The 14,043-nt window shown below is 37.7% G+C and overlaps 1 protein-coding gene across 1 annotated transcript in view; it reads left to right on the top strand.

Annotated features, from left to right (window-relative positions):
• The window catches only part of SNX7 (sorting nexin 7), a 70,839-nt gene extending 57,131 nt beyond the window's left edge, over nt 1-13,708 (top strand). Inside the window, exon 8 of the mRNA XM_004699567.2 lies at nt 13,169-13,708. Coding sequence (XP_004699624.1) covers nt 13,169-13,246 — 78 coding nt within the window. The 3' untranslated portion in view covers nt 13,247-13,708. The remainder of the gene's footprint in view (nt 1-13,168) is intronic.
• Nucleotides 13,709-14,043: the final 335 nt, after the last annotated feature.

Genomic DNA, 14,043 nt, shown 5'->3' with positions numbered 1-14,043 from the left:
TAGTGAGGGCCCTGCGTTCTGCTTTTGAAATAGCTCATTTCAAATGAACGATGGCAATCACAATGAACTCCTTTAATAGTTGCTCATAGCTGAATCATGTAGTACAATCAGTATCTCCCCTTATGTCTTATGCAAACACATGAGGAAAACAAAGGTATTTGGTAGGAGCAGCAAAAATTGTGGCTAGAAGAGCTACATTAAATAATTTACTGCACTGCACATATTCACAAGGTAAATTCAGAAATTAAAGGGCATCTATTAGGATATTTTACTACAGTCAGATATTGCTATGACATCCATGGAGTTGATTAATAGATTTGTTCATTTAATCATTGTGGGTATTGTTTAACTATAATAATCACAAACATGGCATAAAGCACAATCTAGCCCTAATCAGTGAGACAACTTAATGATCGTTAGCAGAATAAAGAAAGAAAAAAAATCCCTTTGCCATAAGTAAAAGGCCATTTGAAAAGCTGTAGTTAAGTAAAATAGCTTAAATATGACTCACATCTGTGTTTTTTCAACTCCCACCAAATAATAGGGTAGGACACTAGGGTGTGTGGAACCTCGTAGAAGGGGCTGTCAGATTGAATAAGAGAGCCATCTGAGAAGCAGGAAGAGAGAGAATCCTGTGACCATCAAGAGATAAGGGCCACCAGTTGACATGTATGAAATCCTTTCTTAGGTGGTAGAGGCACCATAGGCTGCAGTACCAAAATCATAAGACAGTGGAGCAGCACCAAGACCATGAGACAGAGCAGAGGAATTGTGCTGAGAACACGAGACCAAATGGGCAGCACCAAGAATATGAGGCAGAGCCATGGGCTTCCTGGGCCACGAGCAAGGCAGAGGACAAGGGACTATGTGGTTGCAAAGGAGACATGCCTGTCAGCCTGGCTGAGAAGAGGCATTGCAGACAAAAGAACTATATCCTTGACTTTTTGTAACCTCTGCTTCCTTCTTTTACTGCACACGATCGTAATTATTATCTGTGGTCATTGCAGTGATAAATTGAAGACAGTAGAAAAGTAGAGTGTCAGGGGTGGGAGTTGGGGTCAGAATAGTGTACAGAAGGGTAGAGAATGGAGGCACGGCATGATGGTCATCAGCCTTTGGCTGGTGTAGAGTTGGATTCTTCCTTCAAACAGAAATCAGGCATGGCTCCCACCTCATTTCTTCAGAAGTATTTCCCTAAAATGAATTTTTTTAAAGAGTATATTGGAGGGAATTTTCTTAATAGGCTCTTATACCCATGTCTCTGTAACTCTCATCATGTTTGGGTGGGACTATGCACATAGGGCACGTGTAACCCTAATAGAGGTCAGTTGTAATTACCCTCCTACTGGCTATAGTGATGAGCCATTCTTCAAGCAGCAGCAGAAAGAGAAAGCCCAAAACGGGGAGAAGGATGCATCCCATAGCTTTCTCTGAAGGGTGGGAGGCACTAGAGACGGTGGCATGGAGACTATGGGACTGAGTCAAGACTGGGTGATGGTGAAACAGAGTGACATGCAGGCTTCTTGGTCCTCCAGGGCAGAGGCCAAGGGACCAGGTGCCTGAGAGACTGGAGATCAGCCCAAGAGAGAGACTTGCTTGCTGGCTGAGGAGGGTGCGAACCAATGGCTGTATTCGTAATGATCCTGTACCTTTACTGATCCTGGCCTTAGTAACTTCCCTAATAAACCCTCATAATTGTGAGTATTGTCTATGAGTTCTATGTGGCATGGCAATGAATTATCGAACCCAGCGCAAAAGTAGTGTGCTGGGGGGAAAATGGGTGCTATCAGAGTAGGGAAAGAAGGATGAAGGGTGGAGGAATGTCTGACCTGTTTTGTGGCAATAGGGAAGGCACAGAAGCTCAGAGCTGGGTCCATGCTCTTTAGACTATCCACCCAGCCCATATCCACTGTCACTGAGTCAATTCAGACTCATTATGTTACAGTATAGGAGCAGGAAGTACTTTGGAACATCTGGTGGGATTCAACTGGAGATTTTGCTGTTAACAACCCACACTTAACTCACAGGGCCAACAGGATTCCTTATACTTCACATCACCCAGTGCTAATCACATTGACTCTAACTTTTAGCTACTCTATGCAGGCTTTCTGAGACTTCAAATCTTTGCAGGAGCAGGCCCTCTGTCCTTCCCTGTGGAACAGTGGGTTGGATCTGCTGATTTTGCACTTGGAAGTCCAACGTCTGACTCACAGCCTCACCAGTGTTGCTTAGGCTGACCAGAATAGTGACATTCCCCATCAGAAGGTCTATAATCTGTGTAATACCAAAGCACCTAAGTATTCAAATACAGTCAATGATAGGGTTAAATCTAACTACAGCAGGATATGGTTTTATTTAAAGGAAACTCCAAAATGGAAAGCTGTCATTTTTAGAGTTTTAAAGTATTATTTATTTTGCTATTCTGTTGTTTCACTAAATAACATTTTCTATCCTGAAGTTAAATATTTAAAGCCTAGCTATAGCTCATGTTTTCATATAACTATGACATCTTTTATTATGTCTCCTCCTGTTTTTGTGAGAGTCTATTTTCTAAAAACATTTGATTATTAAAAATACTTTCCCTAGCTCTCTATATGCTATGATGTAAGATTTAGCAGCTATCTGTGTAAGGAGAGTTGAGATAATCTGTGGATCTTTCCATCCTTTGGGCTAGGTATTTTTTTCTGTAGTGAATTTAATTAGCAATATGAAGAGAACATTGTATATTAAAATTATTTCTAAAAATGTCTAGTTTGTAGCCTTGTTTTAGACTAAACTCATATAATAGCTTTATAAATGACAGGCTGTGTACCATGGGCCAATATGGTTCCTGTCAATGACAGGAGGAGATTATTTAAAGCATACACATACACTGTATAATATAACGTTTTCCAAAAAAAAAGGTAGACTTACTAATGGAAAAAGTTGAAATCGGATATCTAGAAGCCCAAATATTTATATCTGCTCTGCCAATAATTAATTGTAAAATCTTAACCATGTGCCCTCACTGATACTGATATCCTCCTATTGTCCCCTCTCCCAACCCATTCACACAGCCTCCTAAGTCTTCAGTAGAACGAACTGTTTTTAAGTCACATAAACCCATTGCCATCGAGTGATTCAGACTCACAGAGAGCCTGTAGGACAGAAAGAACTGCCCCACAGGCTTTCCAAGGCTGTGATACTTATAGAAGCAGATGGTTGGACCATTCACCCGTGGAGCTGCTGGGGTTGGAACTACTACCTTTTAGGTTAGCATCCAAGCACATGACCACTGTGTGACCAGGGACTCCTACATGATACAGTGTTATTAAAAATGTATAGGAGTGCCTTGATAATCTTCAGAAATCCAAAAGTAAATACTCTCCTTGTAATTTACTGTACTTGCAATATCTCATCTATGAAGTGTCTACGATGAATCGGGGAAAATGTCATGTTACTGACATAATTTAAATGGAACTCTGATAAGTTACATGAGAAAGAAAATATGAATTAAAAGGATGTGAATGTAAATTATGATCCTTGTATGTATTCCTTCTAAAGGATTTTAAATATACCAGGCCTTTTTTGGACTCCAATTTTTCCATGGATAGAAATGAAAAAACAATTGAATTCTCTGGAAAGTCCCTTCTATCTTTAACAGATCTTGTTAGTTTGCTACAGGATAAGAAAAAGAAAAAGACCACAAGATGGCGTTTGCAGCTAATGGGTGCCTTTTGCATTAACTCTATCTGTCCTGCAATCACTTTATTCACAGTATTGAAAGTACAAAATATCAATTACAAGATGTTCTGGAGAAATCTGAAAAGGTACTCTTAGAGAAATAATATGTAAATCCTGTTATTTTAAAGTCATTAACTTCTAAAATTATCAATTGACAGATTATTTTCATAAATTGAATTTAGACTTTTCTGAAATGAAATTCAGTGAATAATTGGAGAAAAATCATAGGAATTTCTTTTTTCTGGCAACTTCCTCTCTACTTTTGGGGGAGTGGATTGATTACATTTCAAATTTCAAAATAGAAAACTGCTGAAAATTTCTATCACTGTTACTAATCTAGCATTTAGGTGATAAAACGCAATGCTAAAAGGTTACAGACCCCATTACCTTCATTTTGGTCAGGCCCTACATTTTTATAGATGCTAAACAGTGCTACAGAGATATTTAGTGTACAGAAGATGACACATTTGAGCTTCAGTATGATTTCAGATGTAGAAGATATGTGTCCAGGATCACTTAAGGCAGCATTAAAAGTAATTAGAGAAAACTCATCCCTATTCTCATCTTTAATTCACTGGGACAAGCAACTGGCATGGTACACATTAAAGAATATAGTAGAGAGGGAAATAGAAACAATGTTGTATATCTAAGAATATATTAGAGAGGGAAGAATTTTTTTACACACTATAAAGGTTTATTTCAAAAAAGAGTACATTTGTTTAACCAGGATACACAGATGCACTTAATGTAACAGTACCATCTGCAAAAATAGGTTACATAATACTCATAAATGAAAGGTGCAATCTTATTCTCTAAAAATTAGACAGCAGACGTTGAAGCGTAGACAGCCTTCAAAACGCAGGCTGAAAATGCTGGGTAACAAGAGGGAACTCTAGAGCCTGACACCACAGCACTCGTACTGCAAGTGAAATCACTACCGCACAGGTGCGGATCACTCTACATCCACACAAGTGAAATCACTACCGCACAGGTGCGGATCACTCTACATCCACACAGCACCGAACAAGATGGTTCCAATACCGGTCTTTTCAAATGTGTCTTGGTGCTGAAAGGAAAAAAATTGAACGATACACAAAACTATTAAAAGTTACAACAGAACTACTTAAACATCTTCTCCAAAATTGAGAAAGGCAATCATGTTACATTTTTTAAAAGGGAGGGGAAAAGGAAATGAGAAGAAAGTGAGTCTGACAGAACTGTCAAGCCAGTCAGAGGTCCTCTTCATTAAGTAGTCGAGTAAAGTTTACAGGAGAGTTCAATAAATTATCTTGAAACCATGGCAGAGGGCGAATCTTCAGAATCGTCGCCGAGGTCTGCTCTTAAATGGCTTAAATCCAGAGCCGCTTCTTCTTGGCATGGAACTGCCACTGATTGGTACAATTCTTTTAATTGGGGATGCACTGCTCGCATGTTAGTTCATCATGCCTGATCCGGCCTGGCCATCAGCAATTCGCTGCGTTTCATATCCTGGCGCTTGAGAAGGTGGACCATGCCACACTTTCCTTGGTCCACTTGTATCCCGATCATGGCTTTCGACCACGTCGTTGTTCAGGATAATGCTGTGCACCACTTTCTCTGTCTGTGATTCCTCCTCTGTCTCCTGCTCGGTTACCATAGTCGGTGGCAGTACTGTGGCTCCCAGGAGGGGCACCTCGCACACTGTGTCCGGATACTTCTCTCCCAGATCGCTCTGGCCTTTCAACTCTTGTTTCCCGTTTGTGGCTGGCCAGGCCCCAGGAAGAAATGTTTTATATTATACAATTTATATTTTGAATTTATGGTTTATGACAGATTTTGAATTTATGTAAGCCCCATATTTCAATGAAATATAGAGAGGTTTGGCTTTTATCATATTTTATAATAACGAGTATCATTGTTCTCGTTGCAGGCGAATGTCTAGCTATTTTTATTTCCCATGAAGCTATCTAAACCACATTTTATAAATCTTAATATACGATAAAACAAAAACCTTTGTGAACAGGTTGGAGGCATTCCCTGAGGAGATGTCATATATTATGTTGTAATGATCATATGGTGACGACAAGCTTGGACTTTAAACAGGCCTGAGTTGTGACACTGATGATTTTCCTTTATTTCAGTGATCTGAAAAGACCAAATCATAATACTGCTTACTTCGTGTATTTGTTGTTAGTGTTAAAACATGTATGTATGAGGGAAATTCAAAAGTTCATGGACAAAAGGAAGTGAAAGATAGTAGGGTTTTCACCCCAACTCTTTAAATCCCCTTCATATATATTTATGTGTATCTACGTGTATGATGGAAAAAGATGAAAAAAAGTACTACAAGCAAAATTTTATATTTTTAGTGAGCCCTTGGAAGGAAATTGTTTTTAAGCATTCTTGCTTACAGCATTTGAAAGGGCTCCCCTGACACAGCCCTCCAGCCATTATTTAACTTTACTGGAATCTGACATTGCTAAAATAGAAAATACATTTTAAAGCTGCAAATGAAATATAAGTCAGTACCTAGTGCATGATAAAGATTCAACAAATGTTTCCTAGTAGTAGTAGTGATAATGATGATGGTAATGATAATAATAATAATAATGGAGCTGTTCTTTCTCCAAGTCAGATGGAAGTTCTTGGTATTTTTATTATTATTTGCCAACATCATAATTCAAATGCATCAATTCTTTTTTTGTATGTGTGTGAGTTTACAGAACAGATAATCAGTTTTACATTCAGTAAATCATACATGTTTTGTTTAATATCATTCACTGCAATCCCCTTGTGTTGTATAGGGTTCTCTAGAGAAACAAAACCAGGACACTCATAGGTATGTAGGTAGGTAGGTAGGTAGGTAGGTAGGTAGAAACAGCACAAAGGAATATAACAGCTAATTAGGCCACAAAGCAGTACAGAGGGCTCAGTTCAACTCACTTCTGTAGAACAGTTAATATACTGGAAGTTCAACTCACGAGGGCTGCTGGATCCACGGTCAAGGAAGCAGACAGCTGAGTCTTCCCTAGGGCAATGCAGGCAGTCTGCCCACAGGCAGCAAATAGCCGGTGGGTCACCAATAGCAGTTCAGGAGCTTAGCAAAGCAGGCCCGGATGGAATATCAAAATCAAGCAATACAAGTCAGTAGTATCCACCAGTTTCAAGATCAACAGATGTGTATACCAGCAGCATGACAAAGCAGGTCTTGAAGGAACCTCAAGCTCTAGCAACACGATCCATGGGTTGGCTGTCCCACAGGTAGTGTAGCTCACAAACTGAGGCAGAGAACTAGCTAAAGCAGCTGCATGCTGGTCAGATCACCAGAGAGCAAGAGAGAGAGGGGCAGCCCTTATCGAGCCATTTATCTCTTTGCTCTCCAATCAAACTGAAACCTTATTAATCCCACATGTTCCTATTGTCCAAATTGACACAATAAACCTACCTATCACACCCTTCAATGTCAACATTGCTTATCCTACATCTTCCTTGTGTGTCTGGTTTCCAATCCTCCTCCTTTCCTAACCCTTCTGAATTTTGTCTTTGAGTAAATGGTTTTGATGTCAAATTATTGGTTATTCTGAGCTGTGTATACTAAGGTAGTATTATTGTACCCCTATAGACCTGTTTATTGGCACTGTAACACAAATGTCCTACAGCTAGTCAGAAGGATTTCTGTGACTAATCTATCAGAAGTGGACTGTAATACTTTCCTGGTCTGTACTTAGTCTGGAAGCTCCATTGAAAACTTCACTGTGGATGACCCTAGTGATATCAGTGGGTGTGGGGGGAGGTAGGTCAGATGCTTGCAGGCATCCTCCCTGAGGGCGATCAGTTGCCAGACTTCATACCACTTCATACCACAAGTGGGGTAGCTTCTAGCATCACAGCAAAACAGAGCCTACCACAGTATGACAAACTGATAGGTGAGTGGAGGGAATAAAAATGTGTTACTGTTTTTAGGTAACATGAAGTCAATTTGAAATCACAGCTATCCTTGCTCACAATTGTTATGTTTGAGCCTACTGTTGCAATCACTGTGTCAATGTATCTTGTCCAGGGTCCCATTTTACTACCTGTCTACTTTACCAAGCATGGTATCCTTTCCCAGGGACTGGTCTTTCCCGATAATATTTCCCAAGTCTGTGAGATGAAGTCTCACTATCTTCAATTCTAAGGAGCATCTTGGCTGTACTTCTTACAAGACAGATTTGTTTGTTCTTCTGGCAGTTCATGATACTTTGTGTTGTTCACCAGCTTATGATTCGAATGCATTAATTCTTCTTTGGCCTTACTTATTCAGTGTCCACCTTTCACATGGACATGAGATGAGGAATATAAATTAGAACCAGCTGATTCATTTGGCTGGAATACAAATTAGAGCCTGCCAAATGAACACGTGCTCAGGATGGAATATAGGTGGGTTCCAAACTGGAAGCATCCATTTTCCTCAAGCTATATTGCCCTCCTGGTATTGAAGATAATATGCACAGAATCTTGCCAGCCTGGAAAGTTCGCCTAAGCTTCTGTGTCCATAGTGTGTATTGAGAACTCATTGCATAGATGTGCTTGACACAAACGTGCCTGGATACCCTGTCTATATCAGTTGGAAGGTATTGACCCAAAGCTCCCACCTTAAATCTTAGTTGTTTTTTTTCTGGAAGTGTTTTACTATTCACCAAATAGATGGTGGTTCAAATCCATCCAGAGATACCTCAGAAAAAAGACCTGCTGAAAAAAAAACAAACAAAAAGACCTGCTGATCTTCTTTAGAAAAGTCATAAGCTCAAGGATATCAATGCCCCTAGCAGCACTACTCTGTACATCGGGTCACAGGACTCAGAATTGAATAATACACTAAAAATCACAATATATGTCCAAATATATGAACACTGGCTTTTGTTTGTTTTACCGTTAACTTGGAGGATGGTAAGAAAAAGCTAATTAATATGTTTATTTTATACTTCTTGTCCTTCTTGGGATTATTCATGTGTGTCAAGAAAACATCAGTTCATAAACTCATCAGCCTGGATAGAGATAAAATACCCTGTCTAGATATTTGTACACCTGGGATCACGGAAGCAGAGTACCACATCAGAAATGTACTCACTGACGGAGTAATGTCTTCTTTGGTTCACTGGATCCTCTATTTGACAAGAATTCTAAACAGAACAGACTGTCCAGGATTCCATTTTAGAACTTTACGAATTTACTCTGACAATTTTCAGGAGTTTATTTAAATGATAGTTTGGCAGAGTTATCAAAAAGATATGATATCTCCTGAAAGAAGCAATTGCTTTGGGTGGCATCCCTGCAAGCTTAAAAGATTGTATGTGGATTTGCAGAGAAGCAGTAAATAAAAAAACATGGTCTGTAAGGGAAACTTGAGAGTTTTTTTCCAATGTAAAGCATGAGTTTGCTTTCTGGCTATCATCCTGCTAAAACTGGCTACTAGTTTTCTGGGTTTTATAAGCATTATAGATACATTTATAATTATTATAGATATTTCAAAAGTTATGTATGTTCTGATATTTTCATCACTTTCTTTTTTATACTCTAAAATTGGTTGAAATTTTTAGTATCTATAAGGATGAGTTTTAATGCTCTCTTGACATTGAAAACAAAGAAAATACAAACAATAGCTAATAGTTATTACTTGCCTGATCACTTGAGTTTTGGCACATGCAAATCTCTTTCAATACATTATTGAATTTATTATTTTTATAATTCTGTATATAGGTATATTTGTTAGTTCTAGTCAACCTATGGGAACCCAGTTTAAGGAGATCGAATATTTCCCAATTTTATACAGCTGTTAGGGAAAGGAACAAGAGTTGTATTCATCTTATTTTTTAATAAGTAATTCAAAAAGCAACTTTGAGGTCAAATGAACATATAGAAAATGAAGATATTTAAGACGTTCAATTGGATACATTGTGACGTGTGTATAGACCAATGAAGCCATATTCCTGAAGCCAAGATACTATCTGTCACCACTAAAAGTTTCCATTTTGTGAACCCTTCTAATTACCTTACATAGGGAAACTACTGATCTGCTTTCTTCTGTCAACAGCTACTTATGTGGCTTTGTGTACAATGTTTTGGTAGTTATATAGTTGCTTTTCTCTTGGAGATAAATGACTTAATCAAATGTTGGTTGTATTTCTAACTTGAATGAGACCCTGCTAGACTGTTTCCCAAGTTATTTAACATTTGGTTTTCTTGGAGATTTTGGAAGAACTTTGAGGTATTATTTTTTTTTAATTTTTAATCATTCTAATAGGTCTGCAATGTTTCCATCATATTTTTAATAGTTGTTAAAGGAGATCCAACATCGACACAACGGCAGTGAGTTTGGTTTTAGGTTTGAAAGTGGAGGATCAGTGAAAAAGAGGAAGACTCTCAATGAAAGAGCTGGATGGACACATCGGTTGCAACGATTTTGAGCATGGCGTAGGGCCCTTCAGTGTGCTGGTTCAACTCCATAGGGGGGCGGGGGGCCGGGCTTGATGGCACCTAACCACAATGATGGATTATTTTGAGTGTCCTTCCATATTCTACTGACATATCTTTTTTGGTGAATTTTCTTCACATTTTATATTTTTTTCTTCTACTTTTTTCATATTTGAAAGTTTTGAAAGTTCTTTCTACATTACTGATATAAGTGATATACCAGATATATGCTTTACAAGTATTTTCATCCAGTTTCTGTCTTATAATTTTTAAGGTATCTTTTAAGGAGAAAAAATGTTTAATTTGATGAGGCTTAATGCTTTCTTTTCTAGATCATATTTGTTATCATATCTAAAACAACCACTTAACAGAAGAACCCAAAGAGCCTTTCTTATATTTTCTTTAAATATTCTATTTTGGGTTTTATATATAACTTTATGATCCATTTTGCGTGTATGTTGCATAATATTAAGTGCACCTCAATTTTTCCAAGGTCACTTGTTGAAAAGATTATTCTTTTTCCACTGAGTCGCCTTTGCACTATTGGCAACACATTTTTGTAGTGGGTAATTTTCTCTGCTTTCTCATATGGTCCACACTATCTTGAGAATTGTATTATTTTTAATAAGACTTGAAATCAGGAAGTGTTGACCTTCAAGTTTTGTTTCTCTTTTTCAGAGTTATATTTGCTATTTTTTGCTGTATGCATTTCCAGGTGAATTTTAAAATGCTTGTCAGTCTATACAAAAGCAGTATACTGGGATTTTGATAGAATTATGTTAAATCTATAACTCATTTGGGGGAGAAGTGAAATTTTAACAATATTGAGGCTTTCACCCTGTGAACGGATTTTGTCATTGGCCTTTAATTTCTTTCAGCGACATTTTGTAGTTTTAGTGTACAAAATTAGACATCAGTGGCAAACATGTCCCTAATTATTTAATATTAAGTAATATAAATTTCTCTATATACCTCACCGGTAACATCCCTTAAATTTTGATATGTTATGTTTTTCATTTTCATTCAATGGAAAGTACTAATTTTCATTTGCTTAGCTTAAGCTTTTTCACTCAACTCACTAATTACTTCCAAAAGGAAGAATTACTTAGCATCCATACTCTTGCTAATTCAGAGTCCACATCACTTACTCCTGGTAACTTCACTGGTGCAGTCGTTGGTCATCTTTGTTCATTTGTGTTACTTGCTAAATCATGTCTGTGAGCCCGAGGTCGGTGCCCTGCCCTTCTCATAGTCCTTGCCATGTGGTAAGAACCAAAAAATATTTATTGATGAATGGATGTTGTATGTTCCCTCCTACCAATCAGGTAAGATTTGGTCAGTTACACATTACCTTGATTTCACATTTGAATAATATTTTGAATGTGACGCGTTGCTCTTTTATGCTCTTCTGGGGTTGTAACTACGTAGACTTCAAGACATCTGTCTCCTGCTGTGCTGTCCTGAAAGAGGCCACTGTGGCCTTGTGGTCTCTGTTGTAGTACTTGGTTCTATTTCTCTTCCCTTCTCAATTGGGCCAATCAGTCGCTGTCTTAGTTGGTTATTTCTCTATGCTTAGGAGATAAATTAGTACTATCTTACCTGTCAGAATGCAGAAAGTTAGTAACTCACCAGAAGATAAAAGGAGACCCATGTCTATTAAAGTGATGGCTTTTCTAGGATTATACTCAAATTTAGGAAGAGTGTCTCAGCATTATAGTGGTGTATTATATAAAAAATACGTATATATCTATGTATATATATAAAACAATCTGACCACATTTTAGAAGAAGCACATTTTCTTCTCTAATTAGGCGTAGCTCAGGTTGACACCCCATTATAGTAAATATGCTTTAGAAGAACCCTTAATGTGGCATGTGGATATATTTCACATAGGTAGACTAATGAGCTGGGAAAAACAGCTCTAAGCAAAATCATGAAATCAAGCCGTATTTATGTTTGGGTGTCACCGTCACCGCCAATCCCTTATCCCCCTTTCTCACACCCTGTGGCACCATGATGGATTACCGTTGGCTCCCAACAACTACCCAATGGTAATAATGATTCATCTTTGGAACATTTCCTTTGTGCCAGGCATTTTGCATAGTGATTTCTACAGAATTCATAGATTGGATTTTCATAATTGTCTTATCAATAAGCATTATCATGAGTCTGGTTTATAGCTGAAGGAACTAGTAAAGGGTAACCCATTTCTAAATCACAGGAGTGGGGTTCAAATCTGGTCGAAATTGTGCTGGCTTATCAGGTCAAAATAGACCCATCTTTTCCCTCGAGAGATTGGAATTCTGTTTTCTGACAATGGGCCATTTAAAATGAATGTGAGGCAGTGGTGGTTTTATGGAATTAGTGCCTTTCCTTTTTTAAAAAAAATCATTTTATTAGGGGGTCATACATCTCTTATCATAATCCATACATACATCAATTGTGTAAAGCACATTTGTACATTCATTGCCCTCATCATTCTCAAAACATTTGCTCTCCACTTAAGCCCCTGGCATCAGCTCCTCATTTTTTCTCCCAGAATTCGTGCTTTTCATGCAAGAAACCTGAGTTAGCTTCTCAGCCATTATGCATCAAGAACCGCTACCATTCATCTTGTTAGTGGACTCGTGGTGGTACTTTGATGCTGAGCAAATTTCAGTGGCACTTCCAGGCTAAGACTAAGTAGGAAGAAAGACTTGACCATCTGCTCCTGAAGATCAGACGGTGTGAACTCTGGAGCACAGCAGCAGGTCCTTCCATGAGTTGAAGGCAGATTCAACAGTAGCTACCCATAATCCATGCTAACCTTTCAACCACGCATATGGTTTTGCCCTTTATCTAACGACACCATCCCTCATTAAGAATTAAAATATACAGAAAGGGACAAAGACTGTCAAGCTGAAGGGAGAAAGTAAGGAAGATTGCTGTAGAACCAACATGCCAGTATTAATTGTATTTTTAACACTGAAAGTAATTATTGTGATCTCATCATGATGTGTTTACATTTTTTTAGTGCCTTGCTACCTGGGAATCTTTCCTTACATCACAAACCGACCTCCACTTGGAAGAAACCTCTGAAGAGAAATCTTAATCCCCTTGAGGACTTCTGTGTGATCCCTGTGAGACCGCATCTGTCAACCAAAGTTATTCTTTCTAGATGGGCTGTAACTTCAATAATGTGGATGGAAAATGGTTTTACACTTTGGAAAATCAACAACTTGAAAACAGGTTATTTCCAGATTATTGACAAGAAGTTGAATGTGGAGTGTGTGTGTGTATGCAAACATATACAGACATACATGCCTACATATATATACATGTATACATTTTTAGAAGAGGGCTTCTAAAAATTCATGGAAAATGAAATGAAAAGAAAACAAATGGATTTTAATGAACTTTTTGAAGTCCTCATCTATATTTTACTTAATTTGAATTATGTTCTTAAATCTGTGTGCCAATAATTACATATGGAAATAATTGCTCTTGCCTGTAGGACATGCCATTTTAAATATGTTGTAAAATAACTGTTTTAATAAAAAATAAACTTTAATACAAAAAAGTCTGGCTATTGTGTATTCTTTTTCTGCTACTGAAGTCAATTCTAATATAAACTCAGTATGACTTCAATTCTAATAAACTCAGTATGACTCATCATGTATATTAAGTAATATAGCTTTAAATTGTTATTTGGATTCTTAGTTAGAAAGTCATTATAAAGTTATTTTATCTATCTCCAGAAAATTAAAAAATATATTTTATACATTTTGTACATTTCACAACTCCCGTCTAGATTACAGTGTTAATCAATTTATTCTTTTCTTCAGTGTTTAAATACCTGTTTTTGCAAAACATAGGTGTAAGTACTTATGGCTTCTGGTGATGACAACC

This window comes from Echinops telfairi, unplaced genomic scaffold, assembly GCF_000313985.2.
Source record: "Echinops telfairi isolate 266 unplaced genomic scaffold, ASM31398v2 ScPeMD7_443;HRSCAF=831, whole genome shotgun sequence".
Lineage (NCBI taxonomy): Eukaryota > Metazoa > Chordata > Mammalia > Afrosoricida > Tenrecidae > Echinops > Echinops telfairi.
This window is presented reverse-complemented; position numbering and strand designations above follow the sequence as displayed.